The following is a 23,131-nucleotide window of genomic DNA, read 5'->3' as shown; positions in this document are numbered from 1 at the left end:
TCATCATGACACTTTTTTTTAGGGTTCCGTAGCCAAATGGCAAAAAACGGAACCCTGTCCGTCTGGCCGTCCGTATGTCACAGCCATTTTTTTCCGAAACTATAAGAGTTATACTGTTGAAACTTGGTGGGTAGATGTATTCTGTGAACCGCATTAAGATTTTGATGCAAAAATAAAAAAATAATAATAAATATTGGGGGCTCCCCATACTTAGAACTGAAACTCAAAAATTTCTTTTTGTCATCAAACACATACGTGTGGGATATCTATGGATAAGTCTTCAAAAATGATATCGAGGTTTCTAAAATACGTTTTTTCTAAACCGAATAGTTTGCGTGACAGACGCTTCCAAAGTGGAAAAAAGTTGGTCCCCCCCCCCTCTAACTTCTAAAATAAGAAAATGAAAAATCTAAAAAAAACATATGATGTACTTGTACATTACTATAAAAACTACCAACGAAAATTGTTTTGAACGAGATCTAGTAAGTAGTTTTTTTTTTAATACCTCGTAAATCGTAAACCGCTTATTACCGTAAATCGTTCATACAAATAACTTAAATTAAAAAAAAGAAAAATGTCATAAATCAATGGTACGGAACCCTTTATGCGTGTGTCCGACACGCATGGCCGGTTTTTTTTTATCTGGGCCCTGGCAAAGGGGCAAGTGAGTAAAGGTAAACCATCTTTATTTTTGTTTTACATTATTTTCTGGTTTCTGTTTTAGGGCCTTTTCTAAGGTTTTTTATAATCTCCTCTATGCCAGGGTTTTTATGTTCCTGGTCAGGCTATAATTTTTTAACATATTTAACTTTTTTTTTTCTAACTAATTTTTTAACATATTTAAGTCAAGTTATACGTTTTTCTGACGTTTTTTTTTCTGAGCGGCACAGGACCGGTTTTTGTGGAAATCCTTGGGGGAGGCCTTTGTCCAGCAGTGGACGTCACAGATATGTGGACGTCTTCCGGCTGAAACGAACGAACGAACGATACGTTTTTCTAAACGTCACTATTAAAAACCAAAAAACATTTCATTCTTAAATAATCAAACATCGGAAATCAATCACCGGTAATTTTTTGGGTATTCATAGCACCGTTGCTCTAGAAGAGATGCCCACCGCCCTCTATCGAGAGGAAAAAACCACTGAAGAACACTGATGATGATGACTATGACTTAGGTTGTACACCCTTGACACAAATTTTAAATTTTACTGTCTTTAAATATAAATTTTAATTGTCATTTTTATGAATAAAGATATGAAGAAAAATTAGGTGTATTTTTTTATATCATTTTTTCGAAAACTTATCGATACATCTATGTGAACCGTACGAAACATACCCAGCACTAGGCATGGAAATGATTGCTATTTTTCATTCATTTTCATTCTATGAAATGATGATTTTTTTTCATATGATTTCACATGCGAAATTTCACAGGCAATGATTTTTATTCGCAGTGTTTTAATGTAGCTCTTTCATATAATGTGCTACTTTTAATGAAGTATGAATTATGATGAAGGATTGCTAATTAGCTAAAATATGAAATGTACCAATGTCTGTTTCATTTATGTCGCACAACAAAAAACAAACAGTTTCACAGCACATTAATAACCGCGCGACTAATGAAAATCATTCATTTCATCTGCCTGCTATCTAATGAAATCACACGAATCATGACAAGGAAATCTAAACCTTACACCTTTGAGTTTAAAGTTCATATTTAAAATGCCCAGTTTCGTCCGTCATCACATCTCTTGTCCTTTTCTAACACGCACATGATCAAATCATTCCTTCTTACTCGCTCGGTCGCTTCGCAGAGCTGCGCTCACGAACTTCGCTCGAATGAATGAATGAAATTCATGTGATTCGTGATTTCGTTGACTGTGAAATTATAGCAGTCTATGTGAAGTAAAATAGCAGGTGTGATTAATGAAATTAATTTCATATGATTTTTCACCTGCTATTCATGAAATGTTCCATGCCTACCCAGCACTAGTCACATTCGTTTGACAGCTGTCATTCTAATCAAGCTCTATATTGGATAGATTCATGAAGCTAAAGATAAAAATGGAGGGCAGAGTTGGAACAAAAACTTGAGTCAAATACCTACTTATATCTATCTCGCTCTCTGCGGCCCTACCTCTCTTTTTAGTGTGAACTGTAGTATTGCTATCTTCTGATTTAAATCTCCTTGTAAATTCTTCGAAATAGCCAATTCACTAACCAAATCAGAAGTTAAACAAATAAATAATTAATATTTGAAACTAAGATTACCTAGTTAAATAAAAAATCACAAAATTGTCGGCCATTTAGGCTTTATGTGTTGGCGAATCAGGGAATTACAATCCCAATTCCTGGGTAATCGGTACCATGTGGCAACATCGGCCCAATCCGGCCCATCATGGCGGTTGTTTACTATTTTGTTTATTAAGCAGTTAATTTCGTTTGAGATTGTTTACAGGAAATAATCATTGTTTTATCACAAGAATTGGTGCAAAATTTTGTAGTGCGTGGTTGCGGTAGTACGTGGTGTCCTGGAAGTGACATAAGATTCCACGCGTAATTTCCGACATTGGATCATTGTAAACATTTTTCACATTTTTTACAGTAATTTCTTCCTAAAACGTTTTACCAGTAATTACACTTATCATTTTTAATGATACCTATGTCAAGAAATAAAGATTTTACATTGGTTTCATTGAATTTGAGCAATTTTATATTTTTTGTTTATTTAGAAAGAGCGAGTCTGCCCACAGAGAGCGAGCTAGTGATACTTAGTTTGTGCTTCAAGTAGGTATTCGGAGTGTGGCCTCCATTTTTATCTGTAGCTTCATGGATAGATTAAACCCAGGGTGTGGAAACTTCCATACAACGGTCATCGAAGTGAAACTTGCTTCCAAACAGCGACATCGGTGAATAAATTCAAATACTTTTTAACTACCCTTAAACGCTCTAGATGTCGCTGCTCCTGTTTCCTTCATATTTTCATTTTTTTCTTAATTAAAATATATTTGAGAATATTGTTAATTACAATGTGAAAACTTTTTTTAAATGAAATTAATTTGTTTTAATTTAAAACTGAACATTGACATTTTTGTTATAATTTACATAATAGAGTAGTAGAAATTACTATTTAACATATGGCAACTTTGTTTTTCCTCCAAAATGGCCGGTGTTGTTTTTGTTATGTTAAATGCATTCTTGTTTTCTTAGCCATCATTTAAGTTTTCTGTGGCCCTATTAAAGTATTGAAGAGTCGTCGAGTCAAATTCAAGTTCATTCCTTCGTACCTGCTGCTGTTCTGGTTCATCGGAGTTTTGTTCGTTCCTTCGTGAATCGCGAAGAAACTTTCTGTTATCACAAGTGATCTGAGTTTTCTCAATGTGCAAATGTTTTTTTAGTGTTGTTGAAAACTTTGCGAAAAGACGCTTTTGGTGTATAATATTATGTGTGTTCATAAATAAAGTAAAATTATTAAATTCAAAAGTTTTTGTTTACTTATTTGCATTTCCATGTGCAATGTAGAATTTGTCCAAATCCATTGTTTTGAAAATAATACAATACGTACACCATAAAGATAAATATTTTCAAAATAATGGATTTGAAAAAATTCTACATTGTACATCATAAAAACAATAATTCTTTGAAGGTTATGAGGGCCTATGTGTGCGTGAACTGTGTGTATGTGTGCGTGGACTTTATGTATGTATATATGCGTGTACTATGTATGTATGTGAGCGTTACGTACGTAGGTTAAGTACAGGGAATTTAACACCAGGCTGTCAATTAGTAGGCTCAAAAATTTGACAGAGAGGGTTCTCTATTTCCTATGTATTACTTTTCTCTATGATTAAACCTACCTAATCACTGTGGCGTTTACTTATATTTCAACTTCGCTTCAGAGCGTTTTGGAAACAATCGTTTTGATTTTATCGAAGAGATTCTAACGTTGTTATTATGATGTTAAGAAAATGACTAGTTAAGGCGTTTCTGGATAACGAGTGATCTGATCAGGCTAATCACAGCAATCGGTTAGAATGATAAATAACGTCTATCACTACGTACGACACTGGTCGACACTACGTGATCTGTCGCTGTCAGTGAGTGAAGTATTTTTTTTATTCATTTTTATCCTTTAATTAATCCATATCTGTGTTTTTATCTGTTTTTATCTCTCTCTTTAGAAAGTTTGGAGTTTTTCCACATCATTTCCTTGTGATTTCCTCGCGGTTATCTATAAGAAGTGGTAAGTAAAGTAATGCATTACAAGATATTTGCTATATTGTATCAGTCACCAGGTCTTTCTTAAAAATTTTAAACAAAGATTTTTAGGTTATGAATGTTTATTTTGTAAAAAATCTGATTTACTTCCAGCAAAATGTCCGGTATTTCACCTGAAGAAATTATCTCCCTATGCCGGACCCCTGAGCCAGCAACTAAGGTATTTCAAATATTTAATTAATTTAGTAAAAAGTCTTTGAACCAACTGTTGAGTACTTACTTATGTACCTAGACATTTTTGCGGCATGGTAGGTGTCCAAGAATACTTACCTATGTAATTGTATACTGTGCTGAATACGCGAGAAATTACAGTTTTGCCACATTGACTCTAGTTTTTATGAGAAAATGCTATGAAAGTTTAAAATATCATGTTTTACCTAAGCTTGACTAATACCTAACAATTTTAACTTTGGTAACACAAATCATTGAAGTAGTTTGTAGTTTTGAATACCTAGTTTGGTCTTAAAGTTACTTAGAAACTCATTTCCTATGGCCTCTTGTTGTAACTTAATATTGCTCAGGACAATCCATAATAAAGTTTAGTGACAGTTGGCCGTCATAAAATACATATCTCTTTAATAAACCAAATAGTTCTAATTAATTGAGTGTCAAGTTCCATACTGTAATAGGCTAGGTATAATTCCAGTACAATTTTAAAGCTAAATTCTTGCAGCCGAAACGTCAAGCCATGAGTACATGTAAGTCATATAAAAAAATGACACATTGAGACCCGTGTTTTTCTATTTTATTTTAAATTCTTGTGCTTGGTAATGCCTATGAGACTGATTCTATACAAGACCAGCAAAATTGAACCAATGTTGGTCGCAATTAATTGGAAAATTTGTTACTACAAAGTCTGTGATAATTTTTGGTCTCATTGAAAAACCTTATATTTTTCAAGAACAAAGACAGTTGGTACCAGAAGACACAAAATGGTTCACAAATCAATCCAAGCTAAATAAACCAATTAAAGGACATCATCCACGTTTCATATATTTTTGGTCCAAAATCAAAAGTGCCGGCCAACAAAAAAAAGTGCTGTATTCTGACAGAATACGTCTGCCTTAGCATTTGTTACTATGGCACCAAAGCCGTAGCTCCACTGTGCGTCGAGTATTTGAGATCTAAAAGTCATCGATTATTCATACATTTTTTGTTCAAAATCAAAAGTGTCGGCCAGTAAAAATAAAAGTGCTGTGTTCTGACAGAATACGTCCGCCTTAGCATTTGTTACTACGGCACCAAAGCTGTAGCACCACTATGCGTCGAGTATTTGAGATCTAAAATTCATCGACGATTCATACATTTTTTGTTCAAAATCAAAAGTGTCGGCCAATAACAAAAAGTGCTGTCTTCTGACAGAATACGTCCGCCTTAGCATTTGTTACTATGGCACCAAAGCTGTAGCACCACTGTGCGTCGAGTATTTGAGATCTAAAATTCATCGACGATTCATACATTTTTTGTTCAAAATCAAAAATGTCGGCCAATAAAAAAAAAGTGCTGTATTCTGACAGAATACGTCCGCCTTAGTATTTGTTACTATGACACCAAAGCTGTAGCACCACTGTGCATCGTAGTATTTGAGATCAAAGTCAGTCGTTTCATATATTTTTAGAGCTCAAATACTACGATGCACAGTGGTGCTACAGCTTTGGTGCCATAGTAATAAATGCTAAGGCGGAAGTATTCTATCAGAATACAGCACTTTTATTTTTTGGCCGGCTCTTTTGATTTTGGACCAAAATGGATGATGTCCTTTTGTTTGTGAATACAAGTGATTGATAAAACCATTATCAAAAGTTAATGTTTAGTGTAATTTATTGTATTAATTAAATAAAACATTATTCGGAGCTCACCACCTAACCTTATCTTTTTCTTGTGTTATCATAATATTGCCTGTTGCTGTTCAGTTCAATGATTCGATACATTTTTGCTGTTTATCATCATTAGATATTATTATCTTTAAGTCTGTTTTATTGTATGACTTGCTACTTTAAACTGGATTTGTTTTTTAAGAATTTCATTTAGTCACCTATTTAAAAAAAAATGAAATAAGTTTTTCCTAAGACCATAATAATTCTTCTTGTCGTGTCGACCTACAATAATAAAATGGAAATAATGATGTCAGCCATAAAAATGTTAGGAATATTAGTTTATTGTCTATATTTTATGATCTATAAGTGTCTATTCTAGAGATGAAACGGATATCCGGGAACTATCCGGTAGGCCGGATATCCGGCCTAAATTTACTATCCGGCCGGATACCGGATAGTAACTCACTATCCGGCCGGATACCGGATATGAAAAAACTACGACAATTTCCTATTAATAAAATGAAATACATTAATCTTTAAGGTAAATAAAATGGCTTATAATAATGACGGCTTTTATTTAAACTCCAAAAAGTTACAAAAATGCCATATTAAGGCCTTTTAAAAAACTAATTTATTTTTCTGGGCTATTCACTCTAATGAAGAATACATAAATAGTAAATATCTGTTAATGTCGACATATTGCCAAATAAAAAAGGCGAATTTTTTTTCACTGATGGTCAGATGACATGATGCAGTTCAGTCAGATTACGCAGCAAGTAAACTTATTTAATTTTTGCTATTCAATCACACACGATAGCAACCGAAATCGCCCGAATTGATCTGCCCTCTAGACAAGTGGCAAAATCTGACATTCTATTCGGACGCATTCGATTTTCGTAAAGTGTGACTAGTCTAGTCTACTACGAGACCCACTGATCGCGTTTGAAGCACCTGTGCGGCGCTAAACTCGTCACGACTCACGACATGCAACGAGACAAGGGATCAACTATCCGGCCTAGCAGCTGGCCGGATATCCGGTATCCGGCCAAACAACTATCCGTTTCATCTCTAGACTCTATTCACATAATAATATGGCTGCCACAGAATGCCAGAGTTATAGCGTCTAGAACCTAAAGCATAACACATGCCGAGTGCTGCCATTTTGGTTCAAATTAAACAATGTACTTTTACACTGTATTGTAGCGGATTTTGGACTAAATATATATTTTTTTTTTCTTTCTAAAGCTTATCATTCTTCTATTTCCAGGACTTCATGTTCCAACAAACAATGTACCGCATCAAAGACCCAAGGAAGTCCATTCCGTTCTACACCGGAGTGCTGGGCATGACTTTGCTGAAGCAACTCCACTACCCAGAGATGAAGTTCTCTCTGTTCTTCATGGGCTACGAGAACCCGGCTGACGTGCCCCAGGATGAAGCTGTGAGGTCCGCCTGGGCGTTGACTAGGAAGGCAACTTTGAGCCTTACTTAGTAAGTTATTTATTATTAACGGGACTATTCCCACCTCTCGTTCCCACCACTGCAACTCCTGTGTAGCCAGGATCTACAGCTTGACCGCCACAAAAACCCAACCAATGAAGGTCAAGTTTGTCCCGGGGGAAAGTTAAACTGTCATTGGACCCGCAACGAAATTAATCAGAAGAACATAGGAGGAGTTCGAAATTAAGGTTCGACTTCCCTCCATTGCAAAGCGGATGACAGGTGACAAACAATGGTTTAAAACCTTTAAGAAAAAGATTATGCACCACGGACAATAAATTAAATTAAGGGGGCCTATCTTATGAGCAATTAGCAACTACCTGCCAATAATATTTTTCACAAAATCGCTTAAAAGCACGGAAATTTTTCCTTGTCGCGACAAGATCGGTGTAGTTAGTTAGTTTTGCAGGGCAATCGAATACCGCACTTAGCCTCATGATTGGGCCATTGTGCGCGATTTGTGGTTTATCTTCCTACTCCAACCACCCCAGATCCCCCCAGAAGGCGAGCAGCCCGTCTAGGCTACTGCAGGCCTCCCGTAGCGACGATGGTGATCGAAGAAATTGAGCCCGTTGTTCTTCCACGCTACTGCACTCCATGAGCACATGCTGCGGTGTTTCCTCTGCCTCCATGCACCCCCTGCACAGTGGGCTGTCTGTGACACCTATGTTGTATAGGTGCTTGTTTAGCATACAGTGTCCGGCTATGACACTTAAGACCTTGCGGATGCTGTCCCTGTTTAGTCTGACGAGGCTGCGGGAGAACTTTTTCGATACGTCCGGAACCGCATCTTTTGTTTGCCTGCATCCTTCGCTATTTTTCCATTCTGTGTGGTGTTTTTCTTCTGTTTTGGAACGCAGCCAGTTCCTGATCTGTGCTTGTGGTATCGGCAGTATTGGTTCCGGGCCAAATACTGTTGTGTCCGAACCTCTTTTTGCCAGTTCATCCGCTGCGTCGTTGCCTAAAGAGTTACTGTGCCCTTTGATCCATTGCAGGGTAACGCCATTTACAGCTGCAATGTCTTGGAGCGCTTCATGGCATTCCAATATAAGGGCCGTTGTTATTGTGTTGCTTTGTAGCGCTTGCAGTACGGATGCACTATCCGAGATAATTCTTATGTTTAGACCTCGGATGTCTCTGGCTGTTACCGCCTGTGCTGCTTTGGTAATTCCAATGCATTCTGCTTGGAAAATTGTATTGTGTTTATCTAATGTTGTTGATATTCTTATATTAAGATCATTCGAGAAGACACCAGCTCCTATACCCGTTTGAATTTTGGAGCCGTCCGTGTATATCCTAACTTCATTGATTCCAGAGTAATCTCGCGTCTCCGCTGTAAGTTGGATATTATATCTTCGGTCGAAGATATGTTCACAGGGTATCCTATCGATGGGTGCCTCAGTGAGAGGTATTTCTTTTATGGTTTTCTGCAGGATCGCAGAGTGTCCTGTCTCCTTGTTTTGCTTCCATAGGCCGTTTCCTTTAAGTCTTAGAGCGGCTGCTTGCGCTTCCTCCTGAATGATGAGATCTAAGGGTCTAAGATTCAGAAGGTACTCAAGTGATGCCGATGGTGTGGTTCTCATGCAACCAGTGGCCGCTATGCTTGCTAGACGTTGCAGACTTTGGAGTTTTGATCTTACTGTGGATAGTTTTGTTCTGGGCCACCAGACAACTGATCCATAAGTGACAGAGGGTCTGATAACTGATGTGTAGAGCCAAAGTGTTATCTTTGGGTTAAGACCCCATCTGCTACCAATGAGTCTTTTACACTGATAAAATGCTATACAGGCCTTCTTTGTTTTGTTTTCAATGTGACTCGCCCAGTTCAATTTGTGGTCAAAGGTGATGCCCAGATACTTCACTTGTGTTGAGAGGGAGAGTTTTGTTTTAAAGAGTTCTGGTAGCTGGAGCTCTGGTAGTTTCCTTTTGTTAGTGAAAAGGATTAGTTCAGTTTTTTTTGGGTTTACTGACAGCTGGTGGTCGCTGCACCAGTTTTCAACAATGTTTAGGGCTGAACGCATTATTTCACATAGCACGTTTTCAGCCCCTCCGTTTAACAGTATGGTGATGTCATCTGCGTATCCAATGGCCGTGTACCCTCTGTCATTTAGTTTACTTAACAGACTGTCCACTACCATGTTCCATAGTAGTGGCGATAGGACGCCTCCTTGAGGGCATCCTCTGACAACCTCTGCTCTGGTAGTCTTGTTCGCCACCACCTGAACCGCCCTTTTACTAACTAGTTCAGTGACCCAGCTTCTTACGGCTGGTTCTACGTTGAGATCGGTGTAATAAATTGCGGAAACAGATGTATGTTGTATTGAATTAAGCATTATATCACGTTCATGTTTCCAAAGATCACACTCCCACAAGATATGATGGGCAGACTGCTCATGACTGACATCATCAGTGGAACACTCGCAAAAAGGAGACGGAACTAGTTTGAATTCGTGAAGTTTATGTTTAAAGTTGCCATGTCCCGTGAGGAACTGCGACGAGCAATGGTCGATTTCTAACCATCGCCTAGTTATACGTTCGCGTACATTCGGGAAGAATTTATACAGGGTGTCCCGTAATGTAACGTCAAGACGGAACTGGGTGTTGAGGCAAGTTGTGCTGGTTATCAGAAAAATATAAAAAAAAATCTATGTGGCATATTTTAAAAATAATAGGCATTTAAAAAGAATCAAAAAATTCTACTCCAGGTGACGGTCCTTTTGCTCGTGTTGCCACAAATCTTCACTTTTTCCAAATTTTATTTTTGTTATGTAACCCTGAATAATGCTTCTCTAAATTGTTATCAAAATTACAAAACCAGCTGCACCAGCTTGGATGAAAAAAATTCATTATTCCCAAAAAAAATTTCAAAATAAAAATTTTGCCTAGTTTAAACTGACTGTACTGAAAAAAAAATGTACTACGCGAGTGTGGCAAGTGACGTCATAATTTGGCGCATTTAGTAAGGATTCCAAAATGGTATAACACTTGGTAAATTTTTGCTGTAATTGTCGACAATTTTTGTTTTTTTGGAAATAGTCCCGTTTTTAACTTTATCTACCTTGGTTAAAAATTATTACTCTAATGTGCCCAAAATTCAAGATTCTGTGACTGAATACCGTACAGTCAGTCACAGAAACTTTTGTCACCATGACAGTAATTAGTAGTTGACATACTGTGACAAAAGTCACCCGTGCGCGCGCGCCTTTACTACCTGCTCTGCCTGCACTTGTACTTGGTAACAGGGATAATAAGGATATGAAGTTTCGGTTATGGATACGGTTACGGATATTAGAATAATATTATACCGGTTTCGGTTACGGTCACGGAATTATGAAATCATTTCGGATTATCCGAAAGTCTCGGATAATTTCTGTTACGGAATTATTAGAATTTCAAAAATGTAGGTATAATACAAATAGCAAGATGCTGCGTGAGCGTGACCCACATAGCTACTTTATGTACCAACTAAGAAGACACCTATGTATGATAAAGGTAAAACAGGCTGGCATATTAGATGGTGCCAGCGAATGCCAGACAAGTTGGTAACTAATATTAAGATTTAAGGTACAATTCCAAGACGGGCCGCAGACCGCAAACTGCAAAACTATGAAATCGGCAGCGCGGCATTGCAGCTGCGGCGTGTATACTGCAGATTTAATAGAGTTTTGCAGTTTGGCCTTTATCCGAAACTATCCGTAACTTTTGAATCAGTTTCGGTTACGGTTATGGACATTTTTTTATTTCGGATATCCGATAGTTTCGGTTACGGTTACGGATATCCATAAGAATAAGAATAAGAAAGGACATCATCCACGTTTCATATATTTTTGGTCCAAAATCAAAAGAGCCGGCCAACAAAAAACAGTGCTGTATTCTGACAGAATACGTCTGCCTTAGCATTTGTTACTATGGCACCAAAGCCGTAGCTCCACTGTGCGCCGAGTATTTGAGATCTAAAAGTCATCGACTATTCATACATTTTTTGTTCAAAATCAAAAGTGTCGGCCAATAAAAAAAAAGTGCTGTATTCTGACAGAATACGTCCGCCTTAGCATTTGTTACTATGGCATCAAAGCTGTAGCACCACTGTGCGTCGAGTATTTGAGATCTAAAATTCATCGACGATTCATACATTTTTTGTTCAAAATCAAAAATGTCGGCCAATAAAAAAAAAGTGCTGTATTCTGACAGAATACGTCCGCCTTAGCATTTGTTACTATGACACCAAAGCTGTAGCACCACTGTGAGTCGTAGTATTTGAGATCAAAGTCAGTCGTTTCATATATTTTTAGAACTCAAATACTACGATGCACAGTGGTGCTACAGCTTTGGTGCCATAGTAATAAATGCTAAGGCGGACGTATTCTATCAGAATACAGCACTTTTATTTTTTGGCCGGCACTTTTGATTTTGGACCAAAATGGATGATGTCCTTTATTCATAATGTTCATTACATGTCAAATTTTCAATATATTTTCTTATTAATCATAAACAATTGCAGTATTAATTAATAACATCCCTGCTTGGTAAGATGGCCCTCTCCGTCCCGCTCATACCTTTTAAAATGGCTTCTACATCTCACTTAAGCCAGAAACTTGAATTTTGGGCACATTAGAATAATATTTTTAACCAAGGTAGATAAAGTTAAAAACGGGATTATTCCCAATAAACAAAAATTGTCGACAATTACAGCAAGATTTTACAAAGTGTTATACCATTTTGGAATCCTTACTAAATGCGCCAAATTATGACGTCACTTGCCACACTCGCGTAGTACAATTTTTTTTCAGTACAGTCAGTTTAAACTAGGCAAAATTTTTATTTTGATATTTTTTTTGGGAATAATGTATTTTTTTCATCCAAGTTGGAGCAGCTGGTTTTGCAATTTTGATAACAATTTAGAGAAGCATTATTCAGGGTTACATAACAAAAAAAAAATTTGGAAAAAGTGAAGATTTGTGGCAACACGAGTAAAAGGACCGTCACCTGGAGTAGAATTTTTTGATTTTTTTTTAATGCCTATTATTTTTAGAATATGCCACATAGATTTTTTTTTATATTTTTCTGATAACCAGCACAACTTGCCTCAACACCCAGTTCCGGCTTGACGTTACATTACGGGACACCCTGTATAAGTGACGTCCTTTGACTGACGTATCCCATCTTTTTTGCCATTCATTAAGTAAATCTTCTTCAACGACTTGATTATGACAAGCTACCCATCCTTATCGCTCGCGCGTAATAAATATTGCTGTCGCAACTGTGCGACGGGCAGTGAGTGTGCGAGCGCGATAGCAACATAATTACGCGCGATCGATAAGGATAGGTAGCTTGGGGTCATTGGACAAAATTCTACGTGCTCGTAGACTAGACTATATGAGGTCTCACAGTGCGCGTGGACGCACAGGGTGACACACGAACCAATCACAGAGCTCTATTCAACGCTGTCCATTCGATTTGCTGCTTCACTTAAGCTAGCATCGTCTGTGAATACGGGTGTAAGCAAATAAATTGTAATGCATGAGAGAATAACTCAGAGAATGCTTTAGGTAGTGAAGTAACTACCTATAAAAAACGCCGGAGTGAAGCCATTTTTTTTTATCTACAACGAGGAAGCTCTTGGCCTGTATCTCACCTGATGGTACTCGTAAGTGACGATCAGGCCGAAGGTGGAAGCGAGCTTCACCCGGAATCCTCAACCACGGAGGAACTGGCTATCTTACCTCTAACTGCCGGAACACAATAATGCTGTTAACAGAATGAATTAACTGAATGAAAAAACAGTTGTTTCAGAATTACTACTGTGATACTGTCACTGCAGAAGCATGGGTCTTTTTAATTTAACACAAGGGCAAGTGGTGGTTGATTTGTGGTTCGTTTCGGCCAAAAGATGTCCACTGCTGGACAAAGACCTCCCCCAAGGATTTCAACAACGACCGGTCCTACGCCCCCGCTTCCAGGACCATATCGTCGGTCCACCCAGTGAGAGGCATGCTTACACCAATGCAGTAATACACGAGAACTTTTCTGCCCCAACGACCATTAATTTCTACTAGGTATGTGGCTCGTCCATTGCCACATACATTTCCTCAAATCCAATTTCAGTTTTTTAAATGAAACAAAAGATGGAAGAGCAGTCGCCCGGCAAGTGAAAGGTCGTGGGTTCGAATATTGTCTGAGGCAGTTTGATTTTTTCAAGTCATTTTAAAAATTTTGAAACAAACTATCATCAAATCCAACTAAACCCACTAACACCCACTAACTAGGGTGATTGCTATAGTAATTGGCCTATACATAGTTATTGGCATAATTGGATTGTTAATAAGTAAGAGACAAAAATATTTACTACATTGGACTGCGTATTGCTCAGAAAAAATATTTGTCTCTTTTCCTCTCTTAATAACTTCCATTAGGCTTGTTTCTTTTCATTTTAGGCAAGTTGGCCAATAAATAGGTATTGGCTAATTACTATAGCGACGATGAACCAATTAATTAATACGTTCCTTCCATTTCTTTCCAGCAACTGGGGTACGGAGAGCGACGATTCCTGCTACCACAACGGCAACTCGGACCCGAGGGGCTTCGGCCATATTGGAATATGGGTGCCTGACGTGGAAGCCGCTTGTGCTAGGTCAGTATTATCAGGCCTGTTCATCTCCGCGAGTTTACATCGAAAACAAAACACGCACGATGGCCCACCTACATGATACTATTCGACAAGGCCTCACATACGAGCGAACATTGACTCACGCACGCGTATTCTTGTGTATGATGGAAGAAAATAAAGAAAATGGTGTACTAAATACTGTGCAGTATTTAACTGCCTAAATAATAATAAAAACACAGAATGTACTTTTTTAAGTTGCCTCAAGACACTGAGAGGTAAATAAGTAGTTAATATTCATGATAATTCATGCTAAATCATGTATTTCCTCCGCCATTTTCCGCAGTTTGGCACCTCACGTCACATCATTTTACCGAAGTCAGCCCTATACCTTATCAAAAAAAGGAATTGCCAATTAACTTTATTTACAAAGATTTGAAAATTGAAATGGTAAACACTTTCAACTTTTTAGGTTTGAATATTGACTCGCACATAAATTGGAAAGAACATGTAAAAAAACTGCATTCAAAATTATCATCTTTTATCTACGGACTAAAAGAGCTAAAAAAAACAACTGATATAAAGACGGCCTTATCAGCTTACTACGCCTATGCATACGGGTGGCTTCGCTACGGAATTATACTGTGGGGAAATAGTACCGAAGTAAACGACCTCTTTATCCTACAAAAAAAATGCATCCGAGTCATTGCAAACATCAAAGACCGTGTGAGTTGTGAACCTTACTTCAAGGAGTATAAAATATTAACATTAGCGTCGATATACATCTTAGAGCAGTGTAAGTTCGTACGGAAGTATCCAAAGTTTACGACAAAAGTAATAGATCAACCACATCGCCGATACGTTCCACGTGATAAACATAAACTGACTATCCCGGAATCTAAACTACATCTACATAGTCAGAGCCCAAACGTCATGTCGATTAAAATTTACAATCACTTGTCACAAAATATAAAGGCAGAAATAAATGATAAAAAATTTGAACTCCTCCTAAAAAATTTGCTATTACAAAAATGCTATTATAAATTGGAAGATTATTTTAAAGATAAACTCTGATATAGTGGTATCTACCCAATACAATTTATACAAATTTTATTAATTTTTATTATTGACATTATACTACAATTCCATAACATTATGCAATTATTTTTAATTTATATTTTTATTATCTTTGTTTTAGACATGAATATTATTATTAAGTGTATGACTGTGTACTCAATATTGTATAATTTTAGCAAACTTCCACGTAAATTCTGTTATATATTGAACATACCTATTATTAAATAAAATATTGACATTGTAAATTGACATCGTGAACTTGACATCTTTAAAATTATGACATCAAATACCTACTTCCAGTTAAAATTAAGATTTTTCAATATTTCTGAAATTACTAACACTAATGCATGCCGAATTAATAAATAAATGTTTGTAAAACACAATGTTGCTGTGCCCAAACCGGGTCTATGTTTGAGACTATACAATTATAATATATTGTTTAAGACCTTATGTACAACATAGAATGCAATAAAGATTTTGAATTTGAATTTGAATTAGCTTCGGCGCAGTGCCGATCACTGACGTTTGTCAACAAAATGGTGCTTGACTCTTGAGACAGGCTAAATTACACCATATTGTTAATGACATTGAGCATAATTTTTTTTGAAGTAAAACTTCTGTACGTAGTACTTATTATTATTCTGTGGTATTATCTATACTTTTTTTAAATTTATTTAAGGCAACATTACAGTCATGTACTATGGTAAAGATGAATATGACTAAAGACCAAATTAGTGCCTATAATTATAATTACTTATCTATCAATATTATGGGGTTGATATAAACTATTGTTATACTCGTATAACAAGTGCGTAGTAGTACAGTGAGCGTCACATAGTTAATGACACCCAAAGTAGCCAAAAAGTTCGCAACTTTGCTTAGTTTGGAACCAGAGGTGGAATTGTGTAAAGCAATCGTTATCATTTGACAGTTCATAACGTACGATTATTCTGTCAAACGCTTTGTTTAACTGACTTTATCGTACGTTATGAACTGTCAAATGATTACGATAGCTTTACACAATTCCACCTCAGATGGCGCTGTATGTCTTGTAAAATGTCCACGATTGTTTATTATAAGCTGCCGCCCGCGACTTCGCACGCGTGGATCCCGTTTTATCCCCTTTGGGGTTGAATTTTGCAAAATTACGTTTTAGTGAGCACCTACGTTCTAAAAGGCACCCTCATGCGAGTTTTGACTTGAGACTCCTAGCACTTGTAATTTCTGAGATTTTGTAATGAGCGAGTCAGTCAGTGACTTTCGCTTTTATAAATATAAATTATCGATAGTTCTGTAATGAAGGCTTTCGTTTTTATACTTAACAGTTGGCACCCCTGGCGATTGATAGGACCTTACTCTACAGTGGCGCCATCTTGATGAGTGCAAATGCGATAGTCCTCCTACCACTTTAGCACTCACCAGATGGTGCCACTGTCTTCGCTACAAGCAAGTGACAGGACCTTACTCTACAGTGGCGCTAACTGGTGAGCGCTAAAACGATAGCCCTCATTCGCGCGTGCGCATCCTTATTAAAAAAGTGATTTATGGCCCCGACTGCCACGAGTCTTTGCGCCAAGTATAGTTTGGAACCAGATGGCGCTGTATGTCATGTAAGATGTCCACGTTTATTTATTTATTAGCGGCCGCCCGCGACTTCGTACGCGTGGATCCCGTTTTACCCCCTTCATCTATCTTTACGCGGTTTAGATTTTTTCATACATTTTTTTTTATCCGCTAACTCCCGTTCCCGTGGGAATTTTGTAATAGCCTGTTGTAACTAAGCTTTAAGTTTACCAAGGTACCTGCATGCCAAATTTCAAGCGTCTAACGGCCGAATACTGAAACGCCATTTAAATATTTGACGGCTTCTCAAATATTTAAGCAGCTCCTAAACTTACATTTCGCATACTCAAAACAATATCTGAGCAGTTCTCAATTTGTAAGCACCTCTCAAATTAAGTTGCACTTAAACGCCACTCAAATGAATTTTCGCATACTGAAACGCCATTCAACGCTAAGCATTACTCAAACAACTGTCAAATCGTCTTAAGCAGCTGTTAAATTTGAGAGTGCTTGCCCGGTATCTTAAATCCTATTCTTGTACCTAAATCGACCTAAATAGTGGTAAATAATGTGTGTCATCGTTATCATTTCTTTCGAGCCTTGAGGAAATACCTAGATCTAATCGCAGGAACGCAATAAGGCTGAACGCTATTGAAAAATATTATTATAATGACATGCAATTCCGAGCGAGGTTCCGCGTCTCTAAAGAAACGGTGTTGTTTCTGGATTCATAATTTGGAAGCTCTTTGAAACCCCTCACCAAACGCCATACAACCAGTGGACCAAATACTTATTATAACCCTACTGTTCTACGCAACGGGAAGTTATGAACGTGTACTAGGTGATATCTTCCACATCTAACAGCCAACTGTGCATCGTATAGTGCACGAAGTAACAACCAAAATAGCTGCTATGAAACCGCAATACATAAACATGCCTATTTCTGAGGAATAAGGGGACATCGCATAAGTAGCAGCATTTCCAAGAGTTGTTGATTTGTCAATTTGATGCTCTGTCAACAATGATAAATGTCAATTGTGGTTACGTTTCGGTCCACGATCGCCACTTAATAGATTTCAACAATAAAAAGTATCACCTTTAAAATTATTTTTTTAATTAAATAAAAATGCAAGCATTAATTTTTTTATATGACAAAACGAGATTTATATACAGGGTGTTAGGTAAATGGGTATATGAGCCGACACTAGCCCATGTTAACATGGTCATATAAATGGTATAGTGAAGTCAGAAATTTGATATCATCATTTTAATGTTTTTAATTTTTATCCCAACTAATATTATAAATGCGAAAGTAACTCTGTCTGTCTGTCTGTCTGTCTGTCTGTCTGTCTGTCTGTCTGTCTGTCTGTCTGTTACGCTTTCCCGCTTAAACCTCGCAACCGATTTTAATGAAATTTGGCATAGAGATAGTTTGAGTCCCGGGAAAGAACATAGGATAGTTTTTATCCCGGTTTTTGAAACAGGGACGCGCGCGATAAAGTTTTTCTGTGACAGACAAAATTCCACGCGGGCGAAGCCGCGGGCGGAAAGCTAGTACAAAATAAATTTACTAAAATCCGATTTGTATGAAAATTAAAATAATTAAAATGCAGATATCAATTTTCTGACTTAACCATACCATTTATATGACCATGTTAACATGGGCTAGTGTCGGCTTATATACCCATTTACCTAACACCCTGTATAATAGAAACTAAAAATAAACTGTTCTATGTTAAGTTGATTGAGTATATTTCCTTAAAAGACAATACATAAACAAACGATGCTGCGTGTAATGGATAAAAAACGCAAAGTTATCATTTGTGTAAATGAAAACATACTTTTTTTGGTAAATGTTGCCATTATGTAAACATTTGAGAGCTGCTTAGCTGATCATGGCTTCAAATCCGTTGAGTGGCGTTTGAGAATACCATTTAAAATTGAAGGATACTTAAAGGACAATGCCGGAAATTGGCGTCTTTTTTTTTTCGCGCGGCCATCGACCAAACTTTGTTTTTTGATTACAAAATAGTATAATAAACCAAACTTACTATGACATGTATACCTCTAAACTCAGTCTGAACTGAGTTACGAGCATTAGAAGTTTGATGATTTTCATACTAGATTGCTTTTTGCACGCAAAGTTTTGTAAGAAATTGCAACAAAATAGTGAGATTGTATGTGTAAACAAACAATATCATCCATTAAAGGCTCCAGGCATCAGTATGGAGCAGAATCAGCGCAATAAAAAAATAGCGCAATATTTTGTTGCAACTTCTTACAAAACTTGCGCACAAAAAGCAAATCTAGTATGAAAATCATCAAACTTCTAATGCTCGTAACTCAGTTCAGACTGAGTTTAGAGGTATACATGCCATAGTAAGTTTGGTTTATTACACTATTTTGTAATCAAAAAACGAAGTTTGGTCGATGGCCGCGCGAAAAAAAAAAGACGCCACTTTCCATACAAAATCTGGCATTGCCATTTAGGAGCCCGTCAGCTGAGTGAAAGATTTGAGTAGCGTTTCAGTATTCGGCCGTAACTTGAGCGGTTTAGATTTTTCATACAAAAGAATTTTCCCGCTAATTCCCGTTCCGGTGGGAATTTCGGGAATTCCTTTCTTAGTGCACCTCTACGGTACCTAAGCTACGTCCCTTCCAATTTCAAGTGCCTACGTTTAGCCGTTTAGGCTGTGCGTTGATATGTCAGTCATTCAGTCAGTCTTTGAGTCAGTCAGTCTTTCAAATAAACTATTTTTTTTAAACTTCAGGTTCGAGCAGCACGACGTGAAGTTTGTGAAGAAGCCGCAGGACGGCAAGATGCGAGGGCTGGCCTTCATCCAGGACCCCGACGGGTATCGGATCGAGATATTCACTTCTAACGTCGTCTAAACTTAAAAAAACAGGTCTGTAATGTCAACTTTGCTAGTGTTGCCCGACTGTCGATAGTTTAAGTCGATTCCATCGAAATTCAGAGAAAGGTTTTCGCCTTCGCCTTCTTAGCAACAGCTAAAGGCCGGTCCGTGAGCACGTAGAATTTTGTCCAATGACCCCAAGCTACCCATCCTTATCGCTCGCGCGTAATTATATTGCTGTCGCGACTGTGCGACGGGAGCCCGCAGTGAGTGTGCGATCGCGACAGCAACATAATTACGCGCGAGCGATAAGGATGGGTAGCTAGGGGTCATTGGACAAAATTCTACGTGCTCGCAGACCAGACTATAGTAGTTGTCTAAGTTTGAAAATAAAAACAGGTCTGTAATGTTCAGTTTGTTAGTGTTGCCCGACTATTGATAATTTGAGTGTCGATTCCATCGAAATACAGAAAAAGGTGACCGAGTTTATTCCGCAACTGCTTCTCAACACCACCCGGAGTGGTAGCTCTATTGGAGCGTGTATAAATGGACTAATTTAAGGGACTTTTAACACTAAAGAATGCTAATGTGCAAAGTTTAATTACCACATTGTTTTTTTTTACAGTGTATTTCATGTCAACAGCAGTGAACAGCATAATAATTATACAATACAATAAATCATTGCTATCGATAATAATAAGAATTTTTCTAATATTAAAATGATTGTTTTTTGATTCTTTCGATGCTATCGACAGTCTCCCCTTGATGGACTTTCTATTTAGCGTCCAATTTTCTACAGTCACTTCAGATTTGAACTTTGGATTGAATGGCAATACCCACGTGATGTTACGGATCATTGAATGTGCCTATAAATGTATATTTTTGTTAAATATTCAGCTTGGATGAACCAAATTTAGATTTAACTAAAATAAAATAACAAAATTCGAAATTGTAAGTGATTCACGTATTATGTTTTTTGTTCAATTATTTATTACATTATCAAACAAGATGTAAAGGACAGTGGCAAAATCAGTTTAAATCCAATATTATTTTACACATTATAAGGATTTTTTTAAATATTGCTAAAAATTCAACTATGCCTATGGTCTGAATCCAATATATTTTACCAAGCTGTCGCTTACATACTATGTAAATTTTATACATAATAATAACATGTATTATTTCTAATATCTATGGGGGAATTATAAAACGAGCGACTAAAAAAAAACTTTGCGACTGATGATGGCATACTGTTTTAATACCTTGAGCGGTATGAATTTGAGTAAGCGAAAAATTAACCAAACTAACGACGAATATTGATCAATAATAAAATCCAGAACGAACTTACAAAATGTGGGTTTTGATTATTACATTTCAGACATAAAAATACTATCCGGGCGACTAAATTACTAAGTGAGCGACTAGAAATACAGAGAGGGCAACTTTAATATGAAGATACATAACATTAGATTTTTCTAATTGAGGTTTTACTGAACGAACTACAAAAAAGTTAATTCTAAGCAAAGTTTTGTGAGCTGCTTTATTAATGATTATTGGTTACTGATATTATTGAGGTCTCATGTTTTTTATTTTGATACGCTTTATTAATGAAAACTACAGATTGTTACAGCGCGCGAATTCGAATGGGGGCGGGGCGACTGTCCCGAATTTTTAACAAAATATGTATGCAAACACGTTTTGGGTCTAGCAATTCGGCTCAAACTAACAACACCGCCACTGGAAGCAAAACTGATACCTATTGGACAAAAAAGAAAAAGAGGCCGGCACGCTAAGTCCAAGCCAGCACTTATCATACAGTGACGATGAGTAGGTAGAGCTCCTCAATCCTCATAGGTACCAATCAATGAACCTTATTAATAAGATTACTTTTTTTTGGGTTGACAGAAGCGACTTATTTTATTTTGTTTTGTTTTTTCGATTTAAGAAAATACAAATTTATTTAATTTTTCGTAATACATTGTTTCATTTGATTACCAACTCTTAAATTTTAATGATTTATTTTTTCGCTACCAGAATAGTGTTCCGTCAAATATTTATTTCATAAGATCATTTTTTATTTAAATGTGGGCTCATAATACGCTGCTCATAATAGTATTTTTCAAAGTAGTTTTTGCATTCGAAACACTTCATTAAAGTTAAAAATACCGCTCAGTATAAAAAAAGCATTTGCCAAATATTGAAAAAAATGCAGGACCTAACGTTGACACTCAATCAAATATTAGGTCGCTCAAATATTATGAAGCTTCTCATTTTGTATTTTAAGGAACTCAATTTTTTTTTTGTAAGTTGCTGTTCTTTTGATTTTTCGTCACTCGCACTCAGTCGCTCACTTAGTAATTCTTTAGCCCACATTAATTATTTTTGACACTTACAACATAAATTTACAGTCGCTCGTTTAAATACTACCCATATCTAAGTGCAATTCTTTTGACAATTTTGTATATTTTGATTTTGTATATTGTGATACAAGTAATTTGTTTATAAATATTCGTTTTGGTTCTTTATTTGTTATGAAAAAACCATGTGCAATTATAAATAATAATAAAGTATATTTACCTAAATAGTCTAAGCATATTATTTGAAATAAAATGTTGAATTCGTTATAAATGTAATTTTGTTTTATTTTTACTTTAAACAATCATTTTTTATTACAACCTACTAATTATGTAAACATTATGGAAGCAATGAACTATTGAGTACTTATTGAATTATAAACGAATTATAAATGGATATTTCTCACTCTTTCACTCAAAAACTACTGAAGGAAATTTGATGAAACTTTACAGTATTATTGTTTATACATACAACCTTAGATTAATAAAACAACAGACTTACGGCCGAATACTGAAACGCCATTTAAATATTTGACGGCTTCTCAAATAGTTAAGCAGCTCCTAAACTTACATTTCGCATACTCAAAACAATATCTGAGCAGTTCTCAATTTTTAAGCACCTCTCAAATTAAGTTGCACTCAAACGCCACTTAAATGAATTTTCGCATACTGAAACGCCATTCAACGCTAAGCATTACTCAAACAACTGTCAAATCGTCTTAAGCAGCTGTTAAATTTGAGAGTGCTTGCGCGGTATCTTAAATCCTATTCTTATACCTAAATCGACCTAAATAGTGGTAAATAATGTGTGTCATCGTTATCATTTCTTTCGAGCCTCGAGGAAATACCTAGATCTAATCGCAGGAACGCAATAAGGCTGAACGCTATTGAAAAATATTATTATAATGACATGCAATTCCGAGCGAGGTTCCGCGTCCCTAAAGAAACGGTGTTGTTTCTGGATTCATAATTTGGAAGCTCTTTGAAACCCCTCACCAAATGCCATACAACCAGTGGACCAAATACTTATTATAACCCTACTGTTCTACGCAACGGGAAGTTATGAACGTGTACTAGGTGATA

The 23,131-nt window shown here is 36.7% G+C and overlaps 1 protein-coding gene across 1 annotated transcript; it reads left to right on the top strand.

Moving 5' to 3' along the window:
• The first annotated feature begins 3,911 nt into the window (after positions 1 to 3,911).
• LOC135084417 (lactoylglutathione lyase-like) lies at positions 3,912 to 20,781 on the top strand. Its single transcript, XM_063979202.1, has 6 exons — positions 3,912 to 4,097; positions 4,182 to 4,243; positions 4,372 to 4,438; positions 7,363 to 7,586; positions 14,116 to 14,226; positions 19,611 to 20,781. Exons 1-6 carry the CDS (start codon positions 4,035 to 4,037, stop codon positions 19,729 to 19,731), a joined length of 648 nt encoding a protein of 215 aa, XP_063835272.1. The 5' UTR covers positions 3,912 to 4,034; the 3' UTR covers positions 19,732 to 20,781.
• Positions 20,782 to 23,131: the final 2,350 nt, after the last annotated feature.

Source organism: Ostrinia nubilalis, chromosome 26 (genome assembly GCF_963855985.1).
Source record: "Ostrinia nubilalis chromosome 26, ilOstNubi1.1, whole genome shotgun sequence".
In the NCBI taxonomy this organism is placed as follows: Eukaryota; Metazoa; Arthropoda; class Insecta; order Lepidoptera; family Crambidae; genus Ostrinia; species Ostrinia nubilalis.
The sequence above is the reverse complement of the archived record's forward strand: the minus strand, read 5'-3'. Positions and strand labels throughout refer to the sequence as shown.